Raw genomic sequence first — 16,207 nt, 5'->3', positions numbered from 1 at the left:
AAGGCTAAACAAGGAGGTGCTGGGAGAAGGTACAACGTCGAACGGCTATCCTTTTCCGACCGAGTTACAAGTAACTTCTCTCGAAGTTCTCTGCCGCCAAAACAATGTATCGAAAACCAGTGGCAACATTGCCAAGATGCAATCAGAGAAGCCACCTCTGATGTGCTGGGTTCCAAACAGTTACCAAAACCAACCCTGGTTTGATGAGGAATGTCGGCAGGCAAATGCAGCCAAACAACAGACACGCAAAGCGGCTCTGCATAAAAGGACGAGACCTGCTCATGAGATCTATGAGCAGAAGATGAGAGAGGAACGCCGACTTCTCGGAAGGAAAAAGAGAGGGCATGAGCATGAGAAGAGTGCGGTCGAAGATGTTGAGAGGTGCAAAAGCAGGAATGAAGTTCGAAAATTTTATGAACAGGTGAAACGAAATTCACTGGTAAATAAACCTAGGACTGAAGGCTTCAAAGACGAAAGTGGAAATATTATAGAGGAACCGTAGTCAATGCTGAGGATATGGAAGGACCATTTCTGCAGACTGTATAACGGCGACGACGAACTGAATTCCGCTGTCAGGCAGGATGATCCATACAACATAGCTGAGCTCTTCAAAGCAGCTGGATATAAGTTGGTTAGGAGCATGCACCACCTTATCTGTAAGATATGGTCGGAAGGAAGCATGCCCGTTGAATGGAACCTCAGTATTGTTTGCCCGATCCTGAAAAAAGAAGACCCTCTAAACTGCACCAACTATAGAGGAATCAGTCTACTTAGCATCACCTATAAAATCTTCTCTGCCGTAATGTGAGCATCTAAAACCCATCGTCAACAAGCTGATAGGTCCTTATCAGTGTGGTTTTAGAGCAGGAAAGTCCACAGTCGATCAAAAATTCACATTACGGCAGATCCTGGAAAAAACCCAACAACACCAAATCGACAACCACCATCTTTTCATCGATTTCAAGGCCGCATATGACAGCCGCCGCATATGACAGCATCTACAAGGAAAAGCTGTATAGAGCCATGTCTAGTTTTGGCATCCCTGCCAAACTCGTCCGATTGTGCAGGATGACCATGGAGAATTCACGCTGCTACTTAAAGGTTAAAAGCAACTTAACAGAACCTTTCGATATCAAAAAGGTTTTAGACAATGTGATGCGCTGTCGTGTGATTTTTTTAACATCGTTCTTGAAAGAATGGTGCAGAGCTCACACTAGACGTAGCATACTACCATATGCTGATGACATTGACATAAACGGAAGAACTCAGCGTGATGTCAATGGGGCTTTTGTGAGTATTGAGGCAGTGGTGGCAAAAATGGGTTGAACGGTTAATAAGGGCAAAACAAAGTACATGAAAGGACATACAACACTGACGTCTTGGTCAAAACGTCACCATCGACAGACATAACTTTGAGGTAATCAAGGACTTCGTCTACCTAGGCTCAGCTGTAAACGCAGAAAACAAAACCAGTGCTTATATCAAACGCAGAATAACTCTTGCTAATCGCTGTTTCTTTGGACTAAGAAAGCAATTGAGTGGTAAAGTCCTCTCTCGAGGGACCAAAGTGTTGGCATATAAGACCCTTATCATCCGCGTCCTGCTATACGGTGCAGAAGCATGGACTATGACAAAAGCGGATGAAAGCACCTTGTGTCGGAATAAGTTCTACGGTCCCGTATGCATCGAAGAGGAGTGGAGAAGAAGATGGAACGAAGAGCTGTATGGGCTTTAAAGCGACAGAAGTCCGCGGATCAGGTGGCGCGCACTAGTGGAAAGTGACCTCACCCAACCTGGAGCGCGAAACTGGAGCTAGATGGATAGTTTTGTTGGGTGGGGTCCTAGTTCACACAGGACTGTAGCGCCACCTTAAGTAAGTAAGCAAGCTAGAGATAGTTAACGGAAGCTGAGTTCATATAGAATGATTTTAAAAATTGTTGGGATGTGAGAAAGTTTAGCAACTGGCCTCTAACTTATCACCTCTACGGTCTCTTCTTAAGAATTGGTGTTATAAAAGATGTTTAGCATATTTCAGGAAATGTTCCTTGACATAAGGATAAATGAAAAATTTTATATAGAGGAGTTGAAAGAGAATGCCATTTTTTTTGTAAAATGGTACGAAGACCATAAGGACCCGGACTGAAATCATCATTCAATGGCTCATGGAGAAATGCAATCGTCTATGAATGCACCCAGCAAACAATTCGGGAAATACTCAATGTCATGGTTAAGGTCTGATTTTGTGGGAAAGAATCCTGGGAGTATGCAAAGTAATTAGCTATTGTTATAATTTTATTGGAAGTTTCATTATTGAAGGACAAGGATGTATACCCATCTGACTTTCTTTTATTTGGCATTGAGAGCTTGGGAACATGTCCCAAAGTTGTTCCTTTGTTTACGCAGCGATCGTAGTCTACGATTATACCAAGGTGGATGGGATGGAGAAACTCTAATTCGCGTCTGTAGAAAGGGACACGTAAAAAAATGGAATAGTGTAGTTCATTGTAAAAAAGGTTAGTAGCTTCTTCAACAGACATCAATTAAAAAAAATGATGGCCAAGCAATTCTGCTAATGTGATAAACACAAAATAGGTGGGACGAGTCAATCCTAACCTTAAATATGGCCAAAAAACGGAATTACACTTTTATTCTTATACATAATTCCTGATGTCACGTCTCTAACGTTTTACATTCTGTACATTTAGAAATTTTCTAAACAATTTAATTTTGATACTTTCTTAAACCCATTGACTGACTGACTTAATGCTTAAGGTTTAGGAATGCACCTTGCGATACGTTTTACAAATAAACGACAAATATTTAAATTTATTAACTACATTAAACTGGCAAAAATACTGTAAAAGTGTATTACCATAAATCTAAACCAGCTCAAAAATACCCATGCAATCTATTTTAAATTATTATTTTTCTATTGTTTTATTAATCGATATATTATTTTACTATGTAACAATAGGTGATTTTAATTCAAAATCTAATTATTCTAGAATTCGAACTAACTACAATTTTAATCTACACAATTATAAGCACTTAACCAAATATTTTTTTTGGATTTACGTAAACATTTTTAATGTACTTAATATTTAAGGATTTAAAGTACTTTGATTTAGTAAAAAGTTTTAGTTGTTTATTAACAATCTTTAAATAATTAATGCATTAGTTATATAAATGTGTGATTCTTAAGCAATTGGTGTATGGGTGCAGTTGACGTATGTGTTGTGATGAAATGTATTTTTGAATTGTTTAAATTGGATTATTTCAGTTGCGTTTTAATGTGTTGAAAGTTATAATTCCAAAAATAAGAATAAAAGTTAAATGTTAGTCAATACTTTTTTCGACAATGTATATAAACAAAAAAACTGTTAAAACAATAATGGAAAGCAAAAGTATTTGCACGCATTGACCTAGTTGTGTCTTACTCACCTTAGCCTTGAGAGCGTAATAATCAACTGGTACTTTTCGACGCTTTTGCATGGCATAGGCTTCATCACGTTCGGTTAGACGTTGCTGGAGTATGCGAACTGTTTCATGGCAGGAGCTAAGTTCACGTTCATGGGCAGTTTGGAGTGTCTTTAACTATAAAACAAAACAAACAAAAACATTGATAAACAAAATACTACGATTAATATCATTTTCCTACAGATGAAGGCCACAGGGAATTTCTCGTTCCGCGCGTGTCCATCATCAAACTTACATCTTGCAGGCGTTTGTCGTGCAGTGCTTTGTAATCAAATTCCAAAAGTTTGATTTTATTGAGAGCTTCTTTGAGAGCTTGACTATCACTAGATTGGTCTGAATTAAATTGACTTGAATCATGGTGGAATTTACGAGAGGATGAACTGCTAGAAGCATTGTGTTGTTGCTTTTCGGATTTTAAAGCTGCAAATAAAAATAAGCAAACGAAAAATAAATGATTATGAGAAATTAAATTAAATGATATAATCTAAAAAAATTAATTAAATTGTTTTGTTTTTCAAACTAAAATATATCTCTTTGTTGTGTGCCGCGGTGTTTAGTTATTTTTCAGTATTTGAAAGCAAAAAATCGAATCGTTCAATTTTCAAAAGGATAAAGTTGATCTACGTCCTTTATCATAATATTTTTCTAAAAAACTTACCAATCATTTATATTGTTTTACATTGGAGTAAAAGTTCATATTTTGTACGCGTTTACCAAACTAATTAAAATAAAGAACTAAGCTAACAGAGCACAATGTGTGATATTTTGAACTTGTCCAGACTTACTGAGATAATAAGGAATGCAGCCTGAGTAACCAATTTATTGGATACATAACTCTGATTTTAAGCACAAATTATATGATTTGAAAAACTTTAAAGCGAGGAAAAAGCTTCTGAGAAAATATAACTCATGTTTTTAAGACTATGTATGGATCAGAGAACAAAGAAAATAAATAAATATGCCGTGCCTAGCCTGGAAATGAGAACTCATAAAGCTTAAACTCAGCGACATCTTAGGCGGATTTCTAGAAACCGGCTAAAGCAATAACCGGAACGCCTAGGAGAATTGGATCGTCACTCCAGGCATCCAAGCTTCGGAAGTACTTTAGAACATAACTAGAATTGGTAAAGTCCCAGGAGATAAAAGGATTCCCCCAGAATTCTATATTAATTGTACGTCCGAATAACTGTTTGTACTCACGAAAGAATTTAATAAAAAAATTCCAAACCCCCGAAGTACCAGTTTGCTTCAACAAAACAATTATATATCCCTTGCATAAAAAAGTTGCCTACGATAATCCCGACTATTATTGGGGTATTTGGTTTTTAAATTCTTTAGTGAAGTTACTTATTCGTTAACGATATTCAGCCTTTTCGAGGTAACCGTGCGTCGAGCTTTCTCCGCAACGCATTCTTTTTCGAATATTGAATTCCGGTTTGAGGTAGCTGTCATCGGAAGAAATTTTATAGACATGAGACGACGCAATGCGATGGATATAAATTTCAGGCAGAGATGTGCAAATTAACCGATATATCGAAAGGCAAAACGTAATTTATTGCTTATAAAAAGTAATTTTTTCAATTATAATGCGCTAATTTGAAGTGTCGAAGAAAAAGAATAAATTGAAAAAAAAACTGTTGAAACATAAGTTTTATTTATTTGACTTTATACAAGCAACAATAATAAGAAATGGTCAATGGACAGTGTTGGTTTATTTTTGGACGTGAATAGAATGAGCCAAGGGCGCAAAATAAAAAAAATAGGAGAACATTGCGAAATGAAAGCAATATACGTGAACTATCTGACGCGGCGTGAGTAAACTTATCTTTTTCTAATCTAATTCTTATCTTCTAATAATTCTACGACACTCTTCCAGATTCAAGAAAAACTTTCGCCTGAATAAAAATGCGTTTACTTTTGTTTTGGAGCAGATTCAACACAAATACAAAACAAATCATCGCCATCGGTCTGATTGTGTCACTCCGGAACATAAATTAGCAGCTTGCCTCAAATTTTTTGCCGAGGGAAACTACCAACATGGTGTTGGCAAAAGATTTTCAATGTTCAGTTGGCCAGTCGACTTTTTCCAGTATTTTAAAGGAAACTTTAGATATAATGGAAGAGACCTTGTGCAGCAACTGGATATCTTTAGAGATGTCTGATGAAGAATGTCAAATGTCCAAAACATATTTCTCCGAAAAAACTCGTTTTCCTGGAGTGATTGGCTGTGTGGATGGAACTCACGTTCAAATCATTACACCAGTAGAAAACAAACATTTATTTTTCAATCGCAAAGGACTTAACGTTATGATTGTAAGATGTTAGTTTTGCCTATAAAGCACTACTTTAAAATTATTTTTATTTTAGAGCCGTTAATGTTAACTACCAGGGAGCAAACCACGACTCTCATGTTTGGGCTTTGAGTCCTGAACGACGGTGTTTCGAAAGAAATCATTTAAGTACAAGAAGTAGCCGGTTGCTGGTAAAAATATTTTTTTTACAACAATATAGACCATCTGAATTTGTTTCTTTTTGTATGTGATTCAGGAATCCGTTGGAGCCCTGGTTCATGACACCATTCAGGACTTCTACACCGCAAAGTGCAGAGAGGCGTTTTAATATATGTCACAGAAGAGCTCGTTACAAAGTTGAACATTCAATAGGTTTATTGAAAAGTAGATTTCGTTGCACTATGCTCCTTTGAAATCTGCACAAATCGGAAATGTTTGTTGCGCTTTACACAACATATGTTTACATTTTGATTCCAAGTTATGAAATTTTCGAGCATGAAATTTAAACAAAACGGAAGAGGAAATTCATGAAATTCAGACTAATTTGCTTTTTGTTTAGTTTTGAGCTATGTCTGGATAGTCGCTCAGCAGATTAACCATTCCTTTATATTGCTGAGCGCTTGCTTTTTCGTTTTGTCTAACAACAAACAATCCATTATTAATAAAAAAAGATAACGAAAATAAAGTTAAAAAAAATAAAATTAAAATTACTTTAAATATTTAAAAAAAGAAAACACTTTCCGCACCAAGAACTTGTCGAAGGACTTCGGAAAATTATCTGTCAAGTATAAAACCAAACAAGTACTTCATTGCAAAGCATCGGATGCAAATTGCACGCGATGAATTTTGTCGGAGAGAATGTCCGATCAGCTGATCGGACAACTACCTTGAAGCAAAATGTCTGAGATTCGGAGGAAATTGGAAAGAATTCCGCTCCGACGGTTACCTCGATAGGGCCGAATCGGCCCATACTCAACATGTTCCTAGATTGGTTCAAGGAAAACCACTCTATTGTAGATCAAATTTTCACCCTGTTCAACATGCATAGACGATTAATTTAAAAGCAAAAGGAAAAAACTATATGCTTTCTTCGTGGATTTAAGAGCTGCCTTGAGACGGAAAATTTACGTCAACACAGATTGGAGTAAGACAGGGATGTGTGGTGGTCTTCAGGTATTTGGAAATTGTTCAAGAGCAGAAGTACCTTGGTGTATTGAACTTGTCTAAATGTGGGTGGCCATTTGAGAGTAAACGTGCTGCGATCCGCTCTCAAGCTGCTCTCAAGACCGATCTCGCAAATGGACATAGTTTGGAGAGTAGTTCGCGGAGAGTTGACTAATTACTCTCGACATTCGATCTTTTTGAAAGTCACTCGCAAGTGGACACATGTGTTTACCACTATCCGGGATAAGCTCGCTGAATACCAACACAGTTCGTATTTTGCGAGTAGCTGTCGAGAGTAAACATAGCAAAGCAGTGGAAACTATGTCTTTTGTTCATATAAATTTAACTTCCCATAGGAAGTTATTGTAATGGGGCCGATTTGTTAAATTGAAAATTTTGAAATTTCTCGAAGATCCCTAGAGTCGAAATAAAAGATTTTAAGAACGATGCCTGTGCCTGCGTGTGTACGTACTCGTATGTCCGACATTTTTTTCGTCGTCCATAGCTCAAGAACTAGAAACGATATCGACTTCAAATAATAATGCTGAAAAATGTGGAAAGGGATCTCAAGAAAATTGAGTGGGTAGTTTTTGTACTATAGCAGCTTAAAAAAAAAGTGAAAATGTTGGTTAACCCTAAATATCTCAAGAACCAAAAACGCTAGAGATTTGAATTAAATTTTATATTATCTATTGTAACGTGATACCAAACAAGTATGTTTTATGAAAAAAATCCAATTAACGGCTTTTTTTATAAATCAAAAAAAAAAAACTAAAAACAAAATTAGTCACCTCGAAAATTGTACAAATGAAAATGATTTTATCTCCAAAACAATTTTGTGGAATGAATAAAAATGTTTTTAACAAAATTTGAGAAAAATTTAATTGACAGTTTAAAAAAAAAACCTAAAAAAACATTACTCAAAGTTGGTAAAAATTGAATTTTGACTCAAATAAATTTTCAAAAATTTGAGATTATTCTAAATTATTTTATCTTATAAGAAATATTGTTTTCAACATTCGGTAAAATTTTGAGAAAAAACTATTTGACATTATTTTTTTACAAAAAATAAAAACCTTTCGATAGCAAAACTTCTAAAATTTGGATCTCAAATGGACAGTCTCCTGAGAGTTGCTTTCGAGATTTAACTAGCAGAAGTACTCTCAAATCGACACGCACCTTAACCTTAACTAGAGAGCAGGTTTAGGGAGCAAAGCGCAGATTAATTTATTTCGTGCCACTGCTTCTTCAATCATGCTGTATAGTGTTCAAGTGTGGGGTTGCTGGGAGTTCAAAGTGGTTGATAAGTTTCAAAGATACTTTCTCAAACACATTCTTCGGTTCCCGGGCTGTACTACAAATTACATGGTTCATCTTGAAACCACTATGCCACTGCCACCATTATTTTTAAAATCGAACTTCGTATATTTATATTGAATCTGCTGAAGATTGATGAAAGAACTCCCTCATTTGATTCTTAAGCCGATATTAACTTTGAGAGGGAGCCTAGCCTAAAAAATGAGAAGAATTAGGTGTTGATTGTGAAGAAAGTCTTTCAATTCTTTCAGATATCGAACCCGTTCTTCTTAGAAACAGGTTGGATAAAAATACTATATGGTGTATCTCGCTCAGCTTATAGTAGTTATATCCTATATCAGTATAGGATAATATACAGCCAGAGCCAGCTCCACTACAACTTACATGAAAGTTCCTACTTCTGAAAGCGTTTGCCACTAGCAATGATAAGTGTGATATTTAAAGTTAGAGGGGAAATGATCAGCCATAACCACATTCCGCATCTTCCGGATCTGCCTAAAATCTAAATCTACAATGACCATGAACGAATCACTGAACTATAGAACTCGAAAAATTACTTTCCATTTTAAATTTTATATTTTATTAATTAAGACGGCCTTGAGTCAAACTATATTAAACTCAAGAAGAAATATCCTGTAGATATACATATATGTGTATATGAAATATAATAAATAAAGTTTGTAACAAACTAGAAACTACTTATAGCAACTTGTAACGTTGTATTTTGAAAGGAGCCGTTTTGCTTGAATACTCGGTAAGATGAGTATAAACATGATAAAGTCGTAAAAAATGTACATACCCTATCTATGGAGTTAAACACTTCTGAGTATGACTTTTGTTCTTTTTCTGAAACAAATGTATGGTCATAACATCTACTTCCTATTTTGTTTAAACTGTTCTCTTTTCCCTGAAATATTGCCATGCATAACTATTTTGGATATTTTAAACCCAAGAAATATTTAATTTTATTTATAATCCGAATTGTTTTTGGATCATTAGCACAATCATGCTATTGAAAAAATGTAGGCCAAGGCTTCCTATTCAAATAAAAATGTTGAAATGTTGAACACCAAAGGAAAAAACTCAAGTTGTTCCACATTCATTGATTTTTTCTTTTGGTTCAATTACTTTTATGAAAACAATTATTTTAATGGTTTATTTATCTCAAAATGATTCTATGTCTATATTACTTTTTTAATGGGCACACAAAAAAACTGAAATTCAAAAAAATTTAACTTACCCTCTTTTTCTTTTTGCAACTTTCGAATAGTTCTCTTGCATTCATCTAATTCCCTAGTAAGCCTTTGCATGGCTTTATCCTTAATTGCCAGGTCAACCCTCATGCCACGAATGGTTGCCAGTAGATGAGCATCCTCTTTGGCGGCAGCATGGTAGACTGACGAGATAGTAGAATCGGATTGTGAAAATGGTAGTTTACTGGTCGCAGTTGGTTTCTTTAATCCTGACTGTTTTGAACTTGGTCTACTGTTTGAAGGAGTGGAATTGGCGCTGGTATTAGCACTAGAAGTATTTGTCGCTGTGGATACCAGTGTTGTTGCTGTTGTGGTTGCTGTTTTAGCTGCTGTTAACGACGATGACGGGTAACTTGTTATACAATCGGTTTGCGTATATGATGTTACTGTTCTGCGTTGTCGTTCCGGAATCTCTTCAGTTTGAGTACAGCCATTATGATATCGTTCAGACTTTTTGGAGACAAAGTAATCGAGTGTCCTGACCTGCGATTCAATTTTCTCATTCAACTTTGTATTGATTTCCTGCAAGCTGGGGATAGAAACAAAACAAAAATTAAAATAGTTGCCCTTTGTTTGCACACAATGTGATTTATGTGAAAATAAATTACTTACCTCAACACTTGAGTTTCTAAATCGGCAATGTGAGTTTCATATTTCGATTGTACGGAATTAAATCGCGCTTGAACATTTGCCAATATTTTTTGTGCTTTAATATCTTGTTCTTTGGCATCAGCTTCCAATTGGGCTATACGCTGTTCAAGTAGCCTACGACTGTGGCTGTCGTCATTCGCAGATGATTTATTTGGATTTTTCGAAGCCACTGAAAATAATATTTGATTTGAGTTAATAAAGTTGATATAAGCAAACAAATATAATGAGCTTTCAATTTATTGCACTATTATAGAAATGAAGGTAATTGATTTTGATTAAAAAAATAAAAGCTGCTTTGTTCAAAGGAATTCTAATGAAGGCAATCAGGAACAGAAGCTAAGTTTTTGCGTTTATAATATTTTAAGTACTGACAAATTTGTAAGTATAGTTTAATGTTATTAAAATTGAATATTTAAGAACGGCTGACAAAGCAACTAAAAGGTTTTTGAATTAAAAATGAGTCCAAGCCATAAAACACGTCCAAGTATTCAAAAAAAACTAAAACATAAAATGAAATTTTAACAATGCAACAATAAAATGTAAACTCAAAATTAAATATTATTAAATTGAAATGAAATACCAATCAAAGCTGAAACTGAATCCGGATGCTTCCTCATAAGAATTCGTTCCATTTCCCTGCACTGCCTTTGTAAGTCCAATATGGTCTTTGTATCCTTCTCCTTTTGGTCTTGTGCTTTTTTACGTTCACATCGACTGTCTTCCAATTCGGTTTGTAGGACTCGTTGCAGTTCTAGAGCTTCATTTCGGTCACTACGAGCAGCTTGGAGTTCCGATCGCAACACATTTGCACACTCATTTAAATGTTGTACATCAAGTTTTAAAACTTCTGATTCCTCTTGTAAATGCGTGTTGTTCTCTCTTAAATCGCGATGCAGCTGTGACAGCGAATCGTGCTGAATGCGAAGACTCTGTAGGCGTTCTTCGGTATCCTTGAGTTTTTCTTGCAGCTGCTCAATTTCATGTTTCAGAACATGTTCTCGTGTTATGGATAAAGACTCTATGGGTGAGGTTACTTTTGAAACCAGGTGTTTAGGTGATGAGTTAGTAGCTTTATCAGCGTAAGTTTTTTTTTCGAATGAATTTGATGTAGCACGCTGTTGATCAGCAATGCGTCGTCGTTGGTCATAAGGGAAATCAGTCTGAGAGTAATTTTGATTTGATCTGGGGACATGGGGATGTGGAAGAAGAGCCACTCCTCCATCATCGTCGTCGTAGAACTCGGAATTTGAACTGGCTCCACTGTCAACAGTATCGACAGTGGGTGATGATGGAGTATTTGGCTTGTGCGATGAGGATGGAGAAACATGGTCTTGTGAATTTTGTCTTGAGGTTTTTGTAGTCAATTGATGTGTTTGTGATGGAACAAAGTTTGTATTGTGACCATTTTCAAGATCGTTTGAAAAATTTGTGTTGTAGTTTATTCCACATGTTGGATCTTCATTGATAAACAATTCAATGGTTTCGATGCCTTCGGTGATTTCCTCAATCTGGAATAAAAATTTACAAAAAGTAAGTTAAAAACTTTTGTCATAGGTATTTGTTTGAAAAAGTTAAACAAAGAAAAATATTATAAGTTAACAATTGAACTCCCTGACTCTCTTACACCTTAAACTAAAATAATGAATTAAACCCTTCAACGTTCTTTAAAAAGTTTTTGTAAATAATCCAAAAATAAATAAAAACAAGCAATTTCTTTTTTGATAAAACAAATTTTTGCCCCAAGAGGTGTGAATTATTTTCTTAAAATTAAATCAATTTGTTGCCTTAGCCCAAGCCAAGGCTTTCAGTAATAATTTATACTATTTTTGTGGGCCAGTAAAATTGCCAACAGTATCATTGCCAACAAAACAAATGTTTTCAACGACTTGTCTTCAAGATTGGTACAAATATCCGGGCCAAAAAAAGTAATTTCAAACAACCTCCCACGCTTCCAAAGATATTGTATTTTTGTTTTTATTTTTCTCTGCTTTGAATGGAAGTGCAGAAAAGATCTTAATCAATTAAAAAGTGTTCACTTGTTAGCAACAAAAAAAAAAGAAAGAAATTAGAAATTCAACCAAAGCCTAAGGCAAATACGAGAAAGCAAAAACCCAAAGCAATTAAGTGCATACACTTTGGAACCCAAGAAAACAATCTCACGTGGGATAATCTGAAAGGAACCTCAGAGTCAGCATGACTATCTTAAGAAATAATGAGATGCAAATAACTTGAACATTGTAAGAAAAGTAAAAACAACGTTTGTCATGAGACATAAAACCATGAATGTCCCAGGACAGCAAAGATACACGTTGAAGGTGGCTGTGACGACCGACGACGAGCAGATAAAAAAGTCATTGACTACAAACACATTACTTGAGAGCAGGAGATTGCGCGCTCCAGTAGCTGTCATTTAGGTACATATATGCGACGTGCTGTTAGTTTAAGATCCACTTCACAAATAATATTGTTAAAAAAAAAAAACATATTAATAATGTTCACTTGTCCACACGACAAAAGATACATATAGGTGTATACACACCTAAAGCCTGTACAATGGACATCAATTAAAGGCTAGTGGCCTCTTTGGTGGGTTGTTTTCCTTACCAGAGATAGAAGTTTCAATGAAAGCGAAAAGCAGTCTGGTGAGAGTGCCTTTCGATATCGATGGCTTACGGTGACGGTAATGAAGGTGATAAGTGCTTTTTAAAGATTGCTATCACAGGATAGAGGACCTTGAAGATGTGTGTTGTGTGCATTTAGAAGATAAAATAAAAATAGGATTTTCAAGGTTGGTTTTCATTAAATGGTTTTACAATCAAGTCGAGTATATTTGTGCACGTGCAATGAGATCAGGTTTGGATTGCGAAGAGATCAAAGGTATAATTATATATCAGTTAGCTAGCGGTTAACTGTGGCAGATTAAGATGTTGTGAATTAAAAAGAGTTTTCGAATTACTTCAGAGTGGACATAAACAACTAGCTTACGTGAGAATTACAGAGGCATTTCAATAATAAATTCCATAAGAAGAGTATCTGCTAGAATTCTTTACAAAAGACTTATCAGTTAAGTAGAATCAAACAATAACTTAAGTATGTTTTAAGCCGGTTTTCGTGAGGGATTTTCATCGGTTGACCATATTTTTTGCTTTATCGAGTATTGCTAACAAATTTATCCATAAGAAAAAGAAGATGTATGCTTGCTTTATCGACTTAAAAGATGCATTTGATACCGTCAATCGACAAGCTCTCATTTACAAAATGGCTTTATTCTGTATATCTATAAAAGTTATAAATATCTAGGAAACATTTGTATGTTAAACTTATGCAACAGTTTGGGATGTTTCCGAGATTTCAAATTGGTTTCAAACGACCGCAGGCGTTCCCCAAGGATGTTTTCTAAGACTAGTCTTGTTTTTTTATGATATTCGTATAAAATTACTTCTTTACGCAGATGAATTGGTTAAAATAAACTCAGATAAAACAAAGAAAATGGTATTTGAGGCACGGAGTTGTTGATGGTTGAGAGAACAAAGGTGGTTCCTTGAAAACCAACCTATTGAAATAGTACAGGAATTTAAATATCTGGGAGTGTTGATGTCTGCTAACGGTGGCTTCAATAAACATGTTTAGCATAAGAGTAAAGAAGCTAAAGTAGCTCTGAACATAATGTGTCCAACTTTCTTCTCAAACAAAAACATAAACTTAGGATCTTAATACCGAGTTTTCCAAGCACCCATTAACAATTGCTTGTCTTACGGTATTCCGCGATACATCTTTTAAAGAACAACAAAACAGCTGGGCTGGATGGCATACCTGCCGAATTCCTCAAAGCAGACTCTGACTTGGCTGTCGGTATTTTGTTGCCACTTGTTAAGTCTGTTTCAGAAAATGAAACCTTTCCCAGGGAATGGAAGAACGGGGTAATCGTCAAGCTACCAAAAAAGGCGATCTTAAGAACTACAATAACTGTCGCGGAATCACCATTTTGTCAGTATGTCCAAAGTTAATGGTAACCATCATTCTCGAGAGGATAAAATCGAAGATCGAGTCTACGCTCAAGAGGCATCAAGCGGGATTTCGCAGTGGTCGATCATGTGTCGACCACATTGACACCTTGCGAATTATTCTTGAACGATCGACGAAGTACCAATCGCCGCTTTACCTCATCTTCGTCGATTTTGAAAAGGCCGTCGATCGCGTTAGTCGTGATGTTATCTGGAGATCGCTTGATGCTAGAAGCATTAATGATAAAATTGTTGCGATAATGAAAGAGTCTTACAACAACGCAAGGATAGCTTTCCGACGCATTTCAAGCGCGGCAGGGTGTGAAGGTGATGTATTGTCACCGATTCTGTTCTTGCTTGCTATTGATGATGTTATGACTGCTATGATGGGTGAACACGAGAGACAGAAGGCTGCCTGAAAGACCAAGAGAAACATGGAGATCATGTGTCATGAAGGAAGCTCGGTTCCAAGACTTGGAGACTTTGTCCTAGCTGAGGTATCGTGCAAGGAATAGAGAGAGATGGAAGGAACTGGTTGCCGCCCTATGCTTCAGGGCGTGTTTTTGGTCACAACTATTTTGGAGAATTCGAGTTGATACTATGCATTTTTTCAAAAGATTATTTCGGTTAGCTAGGTTGATTTTCTAACAAGAGTGATAAGTAAACCAAGTTCGAATCTTCACACATCTATCATGAAGGTTCTTTTGCGAACAGAAGCATCGCCATTTAAGGAATACATTCCACGTGTTTGGTAGCATAATGTTTCTCTTGAACTGACTGAGTTTAACATAGATAATTAGCAAGATATCTTTTCGAATGTTATCGCAATAGTTGATGAAAATATATATCTTCAACATGCGAGAGCTATAGATACAATTTTCAGAGCAAGGGTTGAAATATTGAACTTGAATTATACTCCGCATCGGTCAGATCTATCTTTCCATTGCAATTATTGTAACAGGAACGACGTGACGATATTTACCATTTCATAGCTATTTATCCGATACAACAAGAAATTCGAAAGCTCTATTTTGAACATAGTGTCCTCTCTAGAGCACAAATGTTTGGTGAAATGAACGGACCCGTTGGGTGGACAAATCTCTTTATTTTCTGTGACCATGCCTTAAATTATCGAAGAAGCTTTTCAACCTTTTATTTTTTTTTAATTCTGTTTTCCTAAAAATATTTATTTACAAATTTTTAAAACAATTTATACCTGATATGAATTTATAAAAACGTAAACTAAAACGCAAAAATCAACAGTTATCAAAGATCTCCTTTTTTTGTGTGAGCGAATGTAAAAAAACAAATTATATTTTTTTATAACATGAAATGTAATGAAAGCCTAGCAACGATTTATTTTATTATTTTATTAAAGCAAATGTTATTTTCTGGCAGACGGCAATCTTGACATGACAAGAATTACTCTTGAAGGATTTGTCAATTCCTCACAAGAGAAAGAGTACCATTAAAAAAAAACTTTAGATAGCACAGGCAGAGATACTCGGTATGTTTATCACCAACTACCTCTTGTTGAACGATTACACACTCGATGTTGGAAAAAGAATGCAGCAAGAGGTTTGGGTTTTTTAAGGCAATGCAAGAAGTTGTTCTCCCCTGTGAAATGGCAGTTATGTTAACGACTACATCAAAAACTAAAGGTCATCTCGGGACGGTTTTACTCCTGCAACTTACTTAAGCCTCGTAGACATTATTGAACGTAGGGCATTTAAATTCATTGGTAATAATATCATCATTGAGTAACTTACGTCGCTCCAACATCGTCGTTATGTTTCTTGCTGCAATTATTTACCACACTCTGGAATGCAGAAATTCAAAACCAAATTTCACCGAAATCACCTTTCAAACCCCATCTCCCTTTCCTAATGCTCACACTGCGTTTTTGCATAATGAAGATAGCACTTAGTGCACTTAGTGTGCGCTTATTACTCCGGCAAAAAGATCTCCCACATTTTAAAAGTCAATGAAAAAAAATAAACAATTAAACAGAAAAGTTTTATTGAATTTTTTAAATTAAATACTATGCCAT

At 35.7% G+C, this 16,207-nt stretch overlaps 1 protein-coding gene across 2 annotated transcripts in view; it reads right to left on the bottom strand.

Annotated features, from left to right (window-relative positions):
* LOC129945662 (centrosomal protein of 162 kDa) overlaps positions 1 to 16,207 on the bottom strand; it is a 131,445-nt gene that overhangs the window by 4,175 nt on the left and 111,063 nt on the right. For both annotated transcript variants that reach the window (XM_056055507.1, XM_056055508.1), the window contains exons 2-6: positions 10,734 to 11,661; positions 10,115 to 10,322; positions 9,490 to 10,031; positions 3,713 to 3,897; positions 3,442 to 3,594 (exon numbers count right to left, since the gene is read on the bottom strand). In XM_056055507.1, the coding sequence (XP_055911482.1) occupies positions 3,442 to 3,594; positions 3,713 to 3,897; positions 9,490 to 10,031; positions 10,115 to 10,322; positions 10,734 to 11,661 (2,016 nt within the window). The remainder of the gene's footprint in view (positions 1 to 3,441; positions 3,595 to 3,712; positions 3,898 to 9,489; positions 10,032 to 10,114; positions 10,323 to 10,733; positions 11,662 to 16,207) is intronic.

Source organism: Eupeodes corollae, chromosome 2 (assembly GCF_945859685.1).
Source record: "Eupeodes corollae chromosome 2, idEupCoro1.1, whole genome shotgun sequence".
In the NCBI taxonomy this organism is placed as follows: domain Eukaryota; kingdom Metazoa; phylum Arthropoda; class Insecta; order Diptera; family Syrphidae; genus Eupeodes; species Eupeodes corollae.
The sequence above is the reverse complement of the archived record's forward strand: the minus strand, read 5'-3'. Positions and strand labels throughout refer to the sequence as shown.